Source organism: Schistocerca gregaria, chromosome 3 (genome assembly GCF_023897955.1).
Source record: "Schistocerca gregaria isolate iqSchGreg1 chromosome 3, iqSchGreg1.2, whole genome shotgun sequence".
Classification (NCBI taxonomy): Eukaryota; Metazoa; Arthropoda; class Insecta; order Orthoptera; family Acrididae; genus Schistocerca; species Schistocerca gregaria.
In genome coordinates, this window is record NC_064922.1 from 886136795 (window position 1) to 886149709 (window position 12915).

General features: G+C 38.1%; 1 protein-coding gene across 1 annotated transcript in view; it reads right to left on the reverse strand.

Moving 5' to 3' along the window:
* The window catches only part of LOC126355654 (neural-cadherin-like), a 184553-nt gene that overhangs the window by 28663 nt on the left and 142975 nt on the right, over positions 1–12915 (reverse strand). The window contains exon 19 of the mRNA XM_050006018.1: positions 1630–1819. Within this exon, the coding sequence (XP_049861975.1) occupies positions 1630–1819 (190 nt within the window). The remainder of the gene's footprint in view (positions 1–1629; positions 1820–12915) is intronic.

The window sequence follows — 12915 nt, forward strand, 5'->3', positions numbered from 1 at the left end:
AAAATTAATAAATTTATTGTTTTTTTCATTTCTCATTAAGATTTCACTTTCTATACCCAGTCATTCTAGCCAAGTACATGTGCTGTTTTATGAGTAGTGGATTGATGAGCCCAAGTTTGAGGGCAGTGCAGAACCCATGCTAAGGTGCAGTGTAGCCAAGCAATATGTTAATAACCGCTCATGATGCATGGAAAACAAGACATGTGACTGCCTCTTATGTGTGGCTACAGAGAGATACTTGCGAATCTCACCCTCTTGTCTTCAGCATCTCCTACTGGCAGATGACTTTAGCCCATCTGCCTGTCTCTCTAGTAATTTACTTTTGCCTCAGAGCAAATGGCTTAAACCATCTGCCTCACCATATTTTTTACCTGGTGTATGCCTCTTTGTCTTCCTACTATTTCATATTTGACCTGAACTATCATTTTTCCTTTCAAATATCCTTTAACTCTTGTCACCCGGCCCGTCGTATATGAGACTGGCGAGGTAATACCGATATTCCTCGAAGATCTCATTGCAAACTGAAGCTGCAGTAAATGCAAACGTGATTTGCAGTCTTTTTGAGACTTTCAGTCACTCCTGACAACAACCTATTCCATATTGTCCACATATCACTTGGCGTACTTTATAAACTATGCACATAGGATATATACAAATTCTTATCCCAGCTATACTTTCAAAACCTTATTATTCAGTGTATAGTTTAATGCTGCAGAAAATAATAGTACAAATATGCAGAAACATTCCATTTAATTAAATGTTCCAGATTTACAATTTACTTAAAATGTGTGCACTTAGAATTGAACCCCACTAATAACCGTTTGTTGCATGGCTGACATACTACATTTAAAAGCCATCATTTTCTTCTATCTGAAGAACATTTTAATTTTTCTGAAGTATTTGTAATTAAAAAATTACTTTTGTTCATAACTGTTGCTTTCTGGAATCTTTAAAACTTAAAATATAAGCCTTTCAAAATTCTAGTCTCATAGGTTTGTAGACCAATTTTTCTGTTTCCAAAATTATATTATTTTACTAGAATAACATTTTAGTTTCACAACCAAAAAATTAGAAAATTTAAGTTTACAGAAAGCTCTTGGAAATATTGTAAAAGTGGAAATCAAAAATTCCACTCTCATATCAGACTCCACTATTTGTGCTATTTTAAGGCTATTTGCCTGTTTAATGTGTAATGTACTCCCTACCTTACCTGTTTAGATATATATTCAAAATAAAATACACTTTGTGTTGTGAAATATATAAAAAGTCAGTCCTGGTTGTGCTATCATAGAGTAGTGTTTGTACAGTCAGGCACAACAGATCTTTTGTCTTTACAAAAGTGATTCAGATATATTCCATTAGATGTGTTACCTCCTTGATTTTCCCAGTTTAAGAGGTGCAAACTACCACTATGACTACTGGGAAAGATTTCAGATATTGAATCTCCAGTGCACACTCTGCTGTAGAGTGAAAACACAGTCTCCACTTTCTGCTCTGTATGTCTCGCTATCATATCAAATGTAGTCAAAGTTGTACCCTCACATATTACTCTTTCATTGTGAAAAATCATATTCATACCAGAAGAGAATTATTTTTCATTACTGGAAACAAAATATGAAAGAGACTTACATGCAATGATATTTGTTCAGTATCTCACTGGCATATATTAGTGGTTCTTGGCAAAAACCAGTACTGCAGTCAGAGTAGCCACAGCCATGTTCCACATTCAGAGCTGCAGTTGCTTGTCCCCATTGTGTGACATTCACTGATGGAGGCAGTGGGAGCACCCTTCCATCCAACCTAATGTCATCCATACAGCCTATTGATAAGAGTTTTATGAGGTGTTCATTGTTACTGAAAATTTATATGCGACATAAAATATACTTACTGAACACAAAGTAAATGAAAAGTGAAAATACAGTCTCATAGATGAATATGATGTGCACTTCTTACACAAAGATAGTTGAAATGATGTGTAGTGACAGTAATACTTATGCAGAAGTGTAGACATAACTTAGTTATGCATAATGTTAAAAACAGAACACAAATAAAAATAAGAAATAAATGTTGATACTGATATGCAACAAGTATCCAAGAACAAAAGTAATTCTTATATAATAATATGAAAAGCTTTAAGTAATCAAAAAAAATGTGGACAAAATTAAAATTAGAGATGAAATGGATAGCAGTTTGGCTGGATACTGGATATCTGTTCATCCCTAAGCCAGACAACTGAATATCTGGTAACTAGATATTTGGCTGAACATTGCCCCAGAGCATACTATAATATGCAGGTCTGAATGAGATTGCAGAGGCCAGGTGCAGACGACCGGGCAGATTCAGGTAAATTCAGTCATTGTCGTTCATTAGTGAAGTCAGAAAATGTGATATTGATTAACTAACTTGACTGTTTGACTTATCTGAGTACTTTCACTTGTTATTTGAGGTTACTGTTGAAAATAATTTGTTAATTTAAAGATAAACTATGAGACATGTAGTTTGGGGATATTTTAATATGAACACAGACAATAATAAGTTTGCCACATGTTTGTAGTGCAGAATTCAAGTTTCTAGTGATGGAGAAGGAAAAATATGCACGTTATGTATCAAAGCCTTAACTAACCTTTTGTTCTTTTGTTTTGACTTGTTTTATTACTCTGATCAACAAGGTATTAACCCACCTCCTGAGTTTCACACCTCGTTGGTTGTGTCCTGAATTCCAGCTGGAACATAGAGTCCTTACTACAAAGTCTTTTCTAGATTCTCACACCAGAGATAACATACGAAGGGAGCTTAATACCATTGCATATCACTGGGGTATTGAGCAAAGTGAAATACATTTACCCATTGTGACACAGGTGCAAAAATAGTGAAAGGTGTTCAAAGGCTGAGTATGATTATGCTAGAAGTTACAACCACTCATATCAGAAGGTTGTCACTGAGTTATTGAAGGTCCAGCTGTGTAACAGGAATGATTGCTAGTGGTAAGTACTCATAGTGCACTTCAAACGTTTTAGCTTAGGTCAAGAAAAACGGTTCACAAGATAACAACATGTGGTAGAATTTCACCTTTTAGATGGCAGACTGCCTTTTTGATGTGAAAATTACCGAACTATAAGTTTAATAAGTCACAGCTGCTGAATTCTAACGCGAATTTTTTATAGACGAATGGAAAAACTAGTAGAAGCCAACCTTGGGGAAGATCAGGCAATACTGACCCTACGACTTATCTTAGAAAATAGATTAAGGAAAGGCAAACCTACATTTCTAGCATTTATGGACTTAGAGAAAGCTTTTGACAATGTTGACTGGAATACTCTCGCTCAAATTCTGAAGGTGGCAGGGGTAAAATACAGGGAGTGAAAGGCTATTTACAATTTGTACAGAAACCATGTGGCAGGTGTAAGACTTTAGGGGCATGAAAGGGAAGCAGTGGTTGGGAAGGGAATGAGACAGGTTTATAGCCTATCCCCAACGTTATTCAATCTGTATATTGAGCAAGCAGTAAAGGAAACAAAAGAAAAAATTCAGAGTAGGTATTAAAATTCATGGAGAAGAAATAAAAACTTCGAGGTTCGCTGATGACATTGTAATTCTGTCAGAGACAGCAAAGGACCTGCAAGAGCAGCTGAATGGAATGGACGGTGTCTTGAAAGGAGGATATAAGATGAACATCAACAAAAGCAAAACGAGGATAATGGAATGTAATCGAATTAAATCAGGTGATGCTGAGGGTATTAGATTAGGAAATGAGACACTGAAAGTAGTAAAGGAGTTTTGCTATTTGGGGAGCAAAATAACTGATGATGGTTGAAGTAGAGAGGATACAAAATGTAGACTGGCAATCGCAAGGAAAGTGTTTCTCAAGAAGAGAGATTTGTTAACATTGAGTATAGATTTAAGTATCAGGAAGTCGTTTCTGATAGTATTTCTATGGAGTGTAGCCATGTGTGGTAGTGAAATGTGGATGATGAATAGTTTAGACAAGAAGAGAATAGAAGCTTTCGAAATGTGGTGCTATAGAAGAATGCTGATGATTAGATGGGTTGATTACATAACTAATGAGGAGGTATTAAATAGAATTGGGGAGAAGGGAAATTTGTGGTGCAACTTGACTAGAAGAAGGGACAAGGGTAGGACATATTTTGAGGCATCAAGGGATCACCAATTGTGTATTGGAGGGCAGTGTGGAGGGTAAAAATCATAGAGGGAGATCAAGAGATGAATACGCTAAACAAACTCAGAAGGATGTAGGTTGCAGTAGGTACTGGGAGATGAAGAAGCTTGCACAGGATAGAGTAGCATGGAGCGCTGCATCAAACCAGTCTCTGGACAGAAGACCACAACAACTTTTGTCACATAGCTTGAGGCTGCTGCCAATGGTCGTCACTGTGTTGGATTGGACGCTGGGATGCAAGGGACATCAAGCACGTCCCACTTGTCCTCTGATTGGGCCACTGCTGTACCCACCCCGGGTACTGCCTGCACTGAGGTTGACCCCTCACCCGTGGTTGACTGGGAGATCATTCCAAAGTCTGGCAGGCAGTGAAAAACTTGCTGAGGGGCCAATCTTAGGGTCTCCTTGGTTCACTTGACGAACAGGTTTCAGGTGTTATCTGTGGCTGACAATGTCTCTGAGGCAGATGCAGTCATCCTACCTGTTCCAGAGGAAGCTTCTTGGCCCGCAAGGTCTGGGTATTCACAGAGGGTGGGTTTGCTGGTAGTTGGAAGCTCCAATGTTAGGCGCATAATGGGGTCCCTTAGGAACATGGCTGCCAAGGAGGGGAAGGAAGCCAGTGTGCACTCCGTGTGCATTCTGGGGGGAGTCATTCCGGATGTGGAAAGGGTGCTTCCGGATGCCATGAAGAGTACAGGGTTCAGCCAACTGCAGGTGGTGGCTCATGTCAGTACCAATGACGCGTGTTGCTTTGGATTGGAGCAGATTCTGTCTGGTTTCGGGTCATTATAGGTAATGGTAAAGATTGCCAGTCTTGCTTCCAAGATTAAAGCAGAGCTCACCATCAGCAGCATCGTCGATAGAACTGACTGTTGTCCTTTGGTGCAGAGGAGAGTGGAGGGTCTGAATCAGAGGCTCAGGCAGTTCTGTAACTGTGCAGGCTGCAAATTCCTTGACTTGTGCTTAATAGGTCAGGAGTCCACTACACACATGAGGCTGCTTCACAGGTAGCGGTGGCTGTGTGGAAGGGATTGGTTGATTTTTTAGGTTAGAGTGTCTCAGGGAACCACAGAAGAGATGTCTGTCTAAAAGTGGGCAGGTAAAACACAGTAAGGTAGTTGTAGAAACAATTGGTATTGTAGTTGTAAATTGCCGTAGCTGTGTTGGGAAATAACTAGATCTCCAAGCCCTAATAGAAAGCACTGAAGCTCAAATAGTAGTAGGTACAGAGAGATAGCTAAAGCCAGAAATAAGTTCAGCCAAAATTTTTTCATATGATCTATCAGTGTTGAGAAAAAAGGATAGATTAAATACAGTTGGTGGTGGAGTATTTATTGCTGTCAGAAGTAGTTTGCCTTGTAGCAAAATTGAAGTAGATTTGTGTGTGGGTTTGTGTGTTTTTTATTGTCTCTATCAACATACCAATGCTTTCATTTGGAAAGTTACAGCATCTTTGTTTTTAGATATATTTTTCTGAAGCAGATAGTTTGTGTGAAATAGTATGAGTAAAGGTTATACCTGACAATCAGACTAAACTATTAATTGGATCACTTTACCGACCCCCTGAACTCAGAAGATACAGTTTCTGAACAATTAAAAGAAACCATGAGTCTCATTTCAAATAAGTACCCTACTCATATAATAGTCAGTGATGACTTTACTCTACCTTCAATATGCTGAAAAAATTATATGTTTAAAGTCGGCGGCAGGCATAAAATGTTATCTGAAATTGTACTGAATGCTTTCTCAGAAAATTATTTTGAACTATTAGTTCATGATCCCACTCAAAGCGTAAATTGTTGCGAAAGCATACTTAACCTTTGGCAACAAATAATCCTGAACAAATAGTGAGTATTGTGACGAATACAGGCATTAGCAACCACAAGGCAGTTGCTGCTAGGTTGAATACCATAACACCTACAACCATCAAAAAGAAAAGAAAAGTATATCTATTTAAGAAAGGTGATAAAAATTCTCTTAACGCCTTTTTAAGAGACAGTCTTCACTTCTTCAGATCTGAACATGTAAGTGTAGAAAAGTTGTGGTATGTTTTCAAAGAGATAGTATCCACAGCAATTGAGAGATATGTTGTTGTTCTTGTTGTTGTTGTTGTGGTATTCAGTCCTGAGGCTGGTTTGATGCAGCTCTCCATGCTACTCTATCCTGTACTAGCTTCTTAATCTCCCAGTACCTACTACAACCGACATCCTTCTGAATCTGCTTGGTGTATTCATCTCTTGGTCTCCCTCTATGATTTTTACGCTCCACGCTGCCCTCCATTGCTAAATTGGTGATCCCTTGATGCCTCAGAACATGTCCTACCAACCGATTCCTTCTCCTAGTCAAGTTGTGCCACAAACTTCTCTTCTCCGCAATCCTATTCAATACCTCCTCATTAGTTATGTGATCTACCCATCTAATCTTCAGCATTCTTCTGTAGTACCACATTTCGAAAGCTTCTATTCTCTTTCTGTCTAAACTATTTATCATCAATGTTTCACTACCATACATGGCTACACTCCATACAAATACTTTCAGAAACGACTTCCTGACACTTAAATCTATACTCAATGTTAACAAATCTCTCTTCTGCAGAAGCTCTCTCCTTGTAATTGCCAGTCTACAATTTGTATCCTCTCTACTTCAACCATCATCAGTTATTTTGCTCCCCAAATACCAAAACTCCTTTACTACTTTAAGTGTCTCATTTCTTAATCTAATACCCTCAGCATCCCCTGATTTAATTCTACTATATTCCATTATTCTCATTTTGATTTTGTTGATGTTCATCTTATATCGTCCTTTCAAGACACCGTCCATTCCATTCAGCTGCTCTTCCAGGTCCTTTGCTGTCTCTGACAGAATTACAATGTCATCAGCGAACCTCAAAGTTTTTATTTCTTCTCCATGAATTTTAATACCTACTCTGAATTTTTTCTTTTGTTTCCTTTACTGCTTGCTCAATATACAGATTGAATAACGTTGGGGATAGGCTATAATCCTGTCTCATTCACTTCCCAACCACTGCTTCCCTTTCATGCCACTCAAGTCTTACACCTGCCACATGGTTTCTGCACAAATTTTAAATAGCCTTTCACTCCCTGTATTTTACCCCTGCCACCTTCAGAATTTGAGTGAGAGTATTCCAGTCAACATTGTCAAAAGCTTTCTCTAAGTCTATAAATGCTAGAAATGTAGATTTGCCTTTCCTTAATCTATTTTCTAAGATACGTCGTAGGGTCAGTATTGCCTGATCTTCCCCAAGGTTGGCTTCTACTAGTTTTTCCATTCGTCTATAAAGAATTCGCGTTAGAATTCACCAGCTGTGACTTATTAAAATGATAGTTCAGTAATTTTCACATCTGTCAACACCTGCTTTCTTTGTGATTGGAATTATTGTATTCTTCCCTGTAGTCTGAGGGTATTTCGCCTGTCTCATACATCTTGCTCACTAGATGGTAGAGTTTTGTCAGGACTGGCTCTCCCAAGGCCATCAGTAGTTCTAATGGAATGTTGTCTACTCCGGGGGCCTTGTTTCGACTCAGGTCTTTCAGTGCTCTGTCAAACTCTTCACGCAGTATCGTATCTCCCATTTCATCTTCATCTACATTCTCTTCCATTTCCATAATATTGTCCTCAAGTACATCGCCCTTGTATAGACCCTCTATATACTCCCCCCACCTTTCTGCTTTCCCTTCTTGGCTTAGAACTGGGTTACCATATGAGCTCTTGATGTTCATACAAGTGGTTCTCTTATCTCCAAAGGTCTCTTTAATTTTCCTGTAGGCAGTATCTATCTTACCCCTAGTGAGAAAAGCCTCTACATCCTTACATTTGTCCTCTAGCCATGCTTGCTTAGCCATTTTGCACTTCCTGTGGATCTCATTTTTGAGACATCTGTATTCCTTTTTGCCTGCTTTTTTATACTTTCTCCTTTCATCAATTAAATTCAATATTTCTTATGTCATCCAAGGATTTCTACTAACCCCCGTGTTTTTACCTACTTGATCCTCTGCTGCCTTCACTACTTCATCTCTCAAAGCTACCCATTCTTCTTCTACTGTATTTCTTTCCCCCATTCCTGCCATTTGTTCTCTTATGCTCACCCTGAAACTGTACAACCTCTGGTTTAGTCAGTTTATCCAGGTCCCATCTACTTAAATTCCCACCTTTTTTCAGTTTCTTCAGTTTTAATCTACCGTTCATAACAAATAGATTATGGTCAGAGTCCACATCTGCCCCCGGAAATGTCTTACAATTTAAAACCTGGTTCCTAAACCTCTATCTTACCACTATATAATCTATCTGAAATCTGTCAGTAACTCCAGGCCCTTCCATGTATACAACCTTCTTTTATGATTCTTGAACTAAGTGTTAGCTATGATTAAGTTGTGCTCTGTGCAAAATTCTACCAGGCGGCTTCCTGTTTCACTTCTTAGCCCCAATCCACATTCACCTACTATGTTTCCTTCTCTCCCTTTTCCTACTACCAAATTCCAGTCAACCATGACTATTACATTTTTGTCTCCCTTCACTACCTGAATAATTTCGTTTATTTCATCATACATTTCTTCAATTTCTTCATCATCTGTAGAGCTAGGTGGCATATAAACTTGTTCTACTGTAGTAGGTGTGGGCTTCGTGTCTATCTTGTCCACAATAATGCGTTCACTATGCTGTTTGTAGTAGCTTACCCGCATTCCTATTTTTTTTATTCATTATTAAACCTACTCCTGCATTACCCCTATTTGACTTTGTATTTATAACCCTGTATTCGCCTGACCAAAAGTCTTGTTCCTCTTGCCACCAAACTTCACTAATTCCCACTATATCTAACTTTTACCTATCCATTTCCCTTTTTAAATTTTCTAACCAACCTGAGAGATATATATCACGTAAATTAATAAGTGATGGTACTGATCCTCTGTGGTACACAAAACAGGTCAGATTGCTGTTGCAGAAGCCATGAAAGAAGCATGCCAAATTTAAAAGATCACAAAATCCCCAAGATTGGCAAAGTTTTACAGAAAGTTCAAAATATGGTGTGTACTTCAATGTGAAATGCTTTTAATAATTTCCACAATGAAATTCAGTCTCAAAATCTGGCAGAAAATCCAAAGAGATTCTGGTCATGCATAAAGCACACCAGTGGCAAGACACAATCAATAACTTCAGTGCACGATAACAACGGTGAAGTCACTGGTGACAGTGCCACTAAAGCAAAGTTATTAAACACATTTTTCTGAAACTCCTTCACCAAAGAAGATGAAGTAAATATTCCTGAATTCCAATTAAGAACAACTGCCAAGATGAGAAACATAGAAGTAGATATCCTCCGAGTAATGAAGCAGCTGAAATCACTTAATAAAGGCAAGGCCTCTAGTCCAGATTGTATACCAGTCAGGTTCCTCTCAGAGTATGCTGATAAAATAGCTCCCTATTTAGCAATTATATACAACCACTCACTTACAGAAAGATCCGTATCTAAAGACTGGAAAACTGTTCAAGTCACACCAATACCCAAAAAGGTAAGTAGAAGTAATCCACTGAATTACAGGCCTATATCACTAACACTGATTTGCAGTAGGGTTTTGGGACGTATACTGCTTTCGAACATTATGAAGTACCTCAAAGAAAATGATTTATTGATACATAGTCAGCAGGGTTTCAGGAAATATCATTCTTGTGAAACACAACTAGTTCTTTATACTCATGAAGTAATAACTGCTATCTTCAGGGGATGTCAAATTGATTCCATGTTTTTAGATATCCAGAAGGCTTTTGACACCGTTCCTCACAAGCATCGTCTAACCAACCTGCGTGCCTATGGAGTATCACCTCAGTTGTGTGACTGGATTCATGATTTCCTGTCAGAAAGGTCACAGTTTGTAGTAATAGATGGAAAGTCATTGAGTAAAACAGAAGTAATATCCAGCATTCCAAAAGGAAGTGTTATATGCCCTTTGTTGTTCCTAACCTATATTAACGACATAGGAGACAGATGATGCTGTCATTTACCACCTTGTAAAGTCATCAGATGATCAAAACAATTTGCTAAATGATTTAGATATGGTGCGAAAAGTGGGAATTGACGCTGAATAAGGAAAAGTGTGAAGTTATTCACATGAGTAAAAAAGAAATCAGCTAAATTTTGATTATGTGATAAGTCACACAAATCTGAAGGCTGTAAATTCAACTAAATACGTAGGGATTACAATTACAAATAACCTAAATTGGAATGATCACATAGATAATATTGTGGGTAGAGCAAACCATAGACTGCAATTCATTGGCAGAACACTTAGAAGGTGCAACAGGTCTACTAAAGAGACTGCTTACACCGCACTTGTCCACCCTATTCTGGAGTATTGCTGTGTGGTGTGGGATCCACATCAGGTGGGACTGACAGATGACATCAAAAAAGTACAAAGAAGGGCAGCTCATTTTGTATTATCATGAAATATGGGAGATAGTGTCACAGACATGATATGTGAATTGGAGTGACAATCATTAAAACAAGGGCATTTTTCATTGCGAAGGGATCTTCTCTTGAAATTTCAATCAACGTTTTTCTCCTCTGATTGCAAAAACATTCTCTTGGCACCCACCTACATAGGGAGAAATGATCAAAACAATAAAATAAGAGAAACCAGGGCTTGCATAGAAAAATTTAAGTGCTCATTTTTCCTCCGCACTGTTCAAGAGTGGAATGGTAGAGAGAGAGCTTCAAGGTGGTTCATTGAATCCTCTGCCAGGCACTTTATTGTGAATAGCAGAGTAATCACATAGATGTAGATGTAGAACAACACAACAACAGTAAATAATGCAACCAGCCACAAATATGTTTAAAATTCTTTTATTCCACAGCCATAACCATGGCCATGCCCATTTTCAGATGGTTAATTTTTCCAATAACGTAAATGTTTTCACCAGTAGCACAAGAATATTTGAATATCTATTGACGCTTTTATGTTTCAAATATTCTTGTGCAGTGGTGGAACTGATAACATATTGCTGATGATAACATTTATGTATATGCACATGTTAGCCTTCTGAAGATGGGCATGAAAGCCCAAAACCAGTTATGGCTCTTCAATAAAAGCATTTTAAAAGTATTTGTGGCTTGTTGTGTTGCTCATTGAAATAACAAAAACAAGTCTGGTCGTTCCTCCATATCTGAAGTAATATCACAAGTTGCAGTATTAAGCAAGTATTTAGATAAAGATGAGACAGCACAAAGAACCCCTGAGGATATGGTTCAAAAGCTGAATTAGAAAGTCATTTCAACTCCTTAAATAAAGTTTCAAATTACTTGATTGGAATGTTTCTAATCCCAAGATTCAGGACAGACTATTTTGGTTTTCTTGAAGCTGAGCGAGCTCAACATAAGATCCTATTGGAATTTTGTGACAATCTTATACAAGCAGCAGTTCACTTCCAGTGCCTACTGAAAGATGCAGAGGTGACAAAACTGAATCAAATGTGACTTGTGAAGCTCATGACATACTTTGGGATTGCTTTAATGAAGTTGTAACTGAACTAATAATAGTCACTGTAACAATCAAGAAGCAAATGTGATTGCTAGTGAGACTGACTATTATTTGAGGACAGTCTGAATTGATTGCATTTGTTAACTTTACTCTGATGTGACAAAAGCTGTGGGATATCTGCTAACATCATGTCGGAAATCCTTTTGCCCAGCAAAGTGCTGCAGCTCGACATGGCATGGACTCAACAACTCATTGGAAGTCCCCTGCAGAAATTTTGAGCCATGCTGTCCCTCTAGCTGTCCATGACTGCGAAAGTGTTGTTGGTGCAGGATTTTCTGGATGAACTAAACTCTCAATTATGTCTCATAAATGTTCAATGGGAATCATGTCAGTTGGTATGGGTAGCCAAATCATTGACTCAAATTATCCAGAATGTTCTTCAAACCAGTCATGAATGAATTGTCATCCATAAAAGTTTCATTGTTGTTTGGGAAGATGAAACTCATGAATGGCTGCAAATTGTCAAACATAATCATTTGCAGTCAGTGACCACTTCAGCTGGACCATAAGACCCAGTTCATTCCATGTAAACACAGCCTACACCATTGTGGAGCCACCACCAGCTTGCACAGTACCTTGTTGACAACATTCCACATGCAAAGTCTTTTAATTCCTGTTGAGTGGTCATAATGGCCATGGAAGCCTTTCACACAAATCATCTGAGTACCAATGACATCGCCAACAATGCACTGCCTTTTATACCTTGTGTATGCATTACTACTGTCATCTATAAATGTGCAGGTCCTTACAAGATGGCTACCATATTAGACATGCCAGAACGTCCCTCCTAATTAAGTGATGATTTGTAGTGAATAAGGCAGTGTCAATAAAAACTGTAGTGCACACAGCTATCTGAGTGTCAGTTGTTCATAGTTAGTGATAACAATGTTGTCTTGAAGTTTAAATACTAGCTCAAATATGATGGCACTTCGAGGTGTTTGTTATACAGGTTCCTGTCCTAAGAACAAAAAAGTATGGGTGTTTCTTGCCATGTATCTGGTGAAACAGTGATAAAAGGTTTCTGAATTTGTGCTGAAACAGAACTATGAATTCATTCCTTATGCATCCAATGACTCAATACAAAAAATTCATTATGTTACTGTGACAGTGAACAGTACATCCACTCAGCCGAGATATTAAAAACTTATAATTTAAATACTGAACAATTCATCACTGAAATGCTACTGA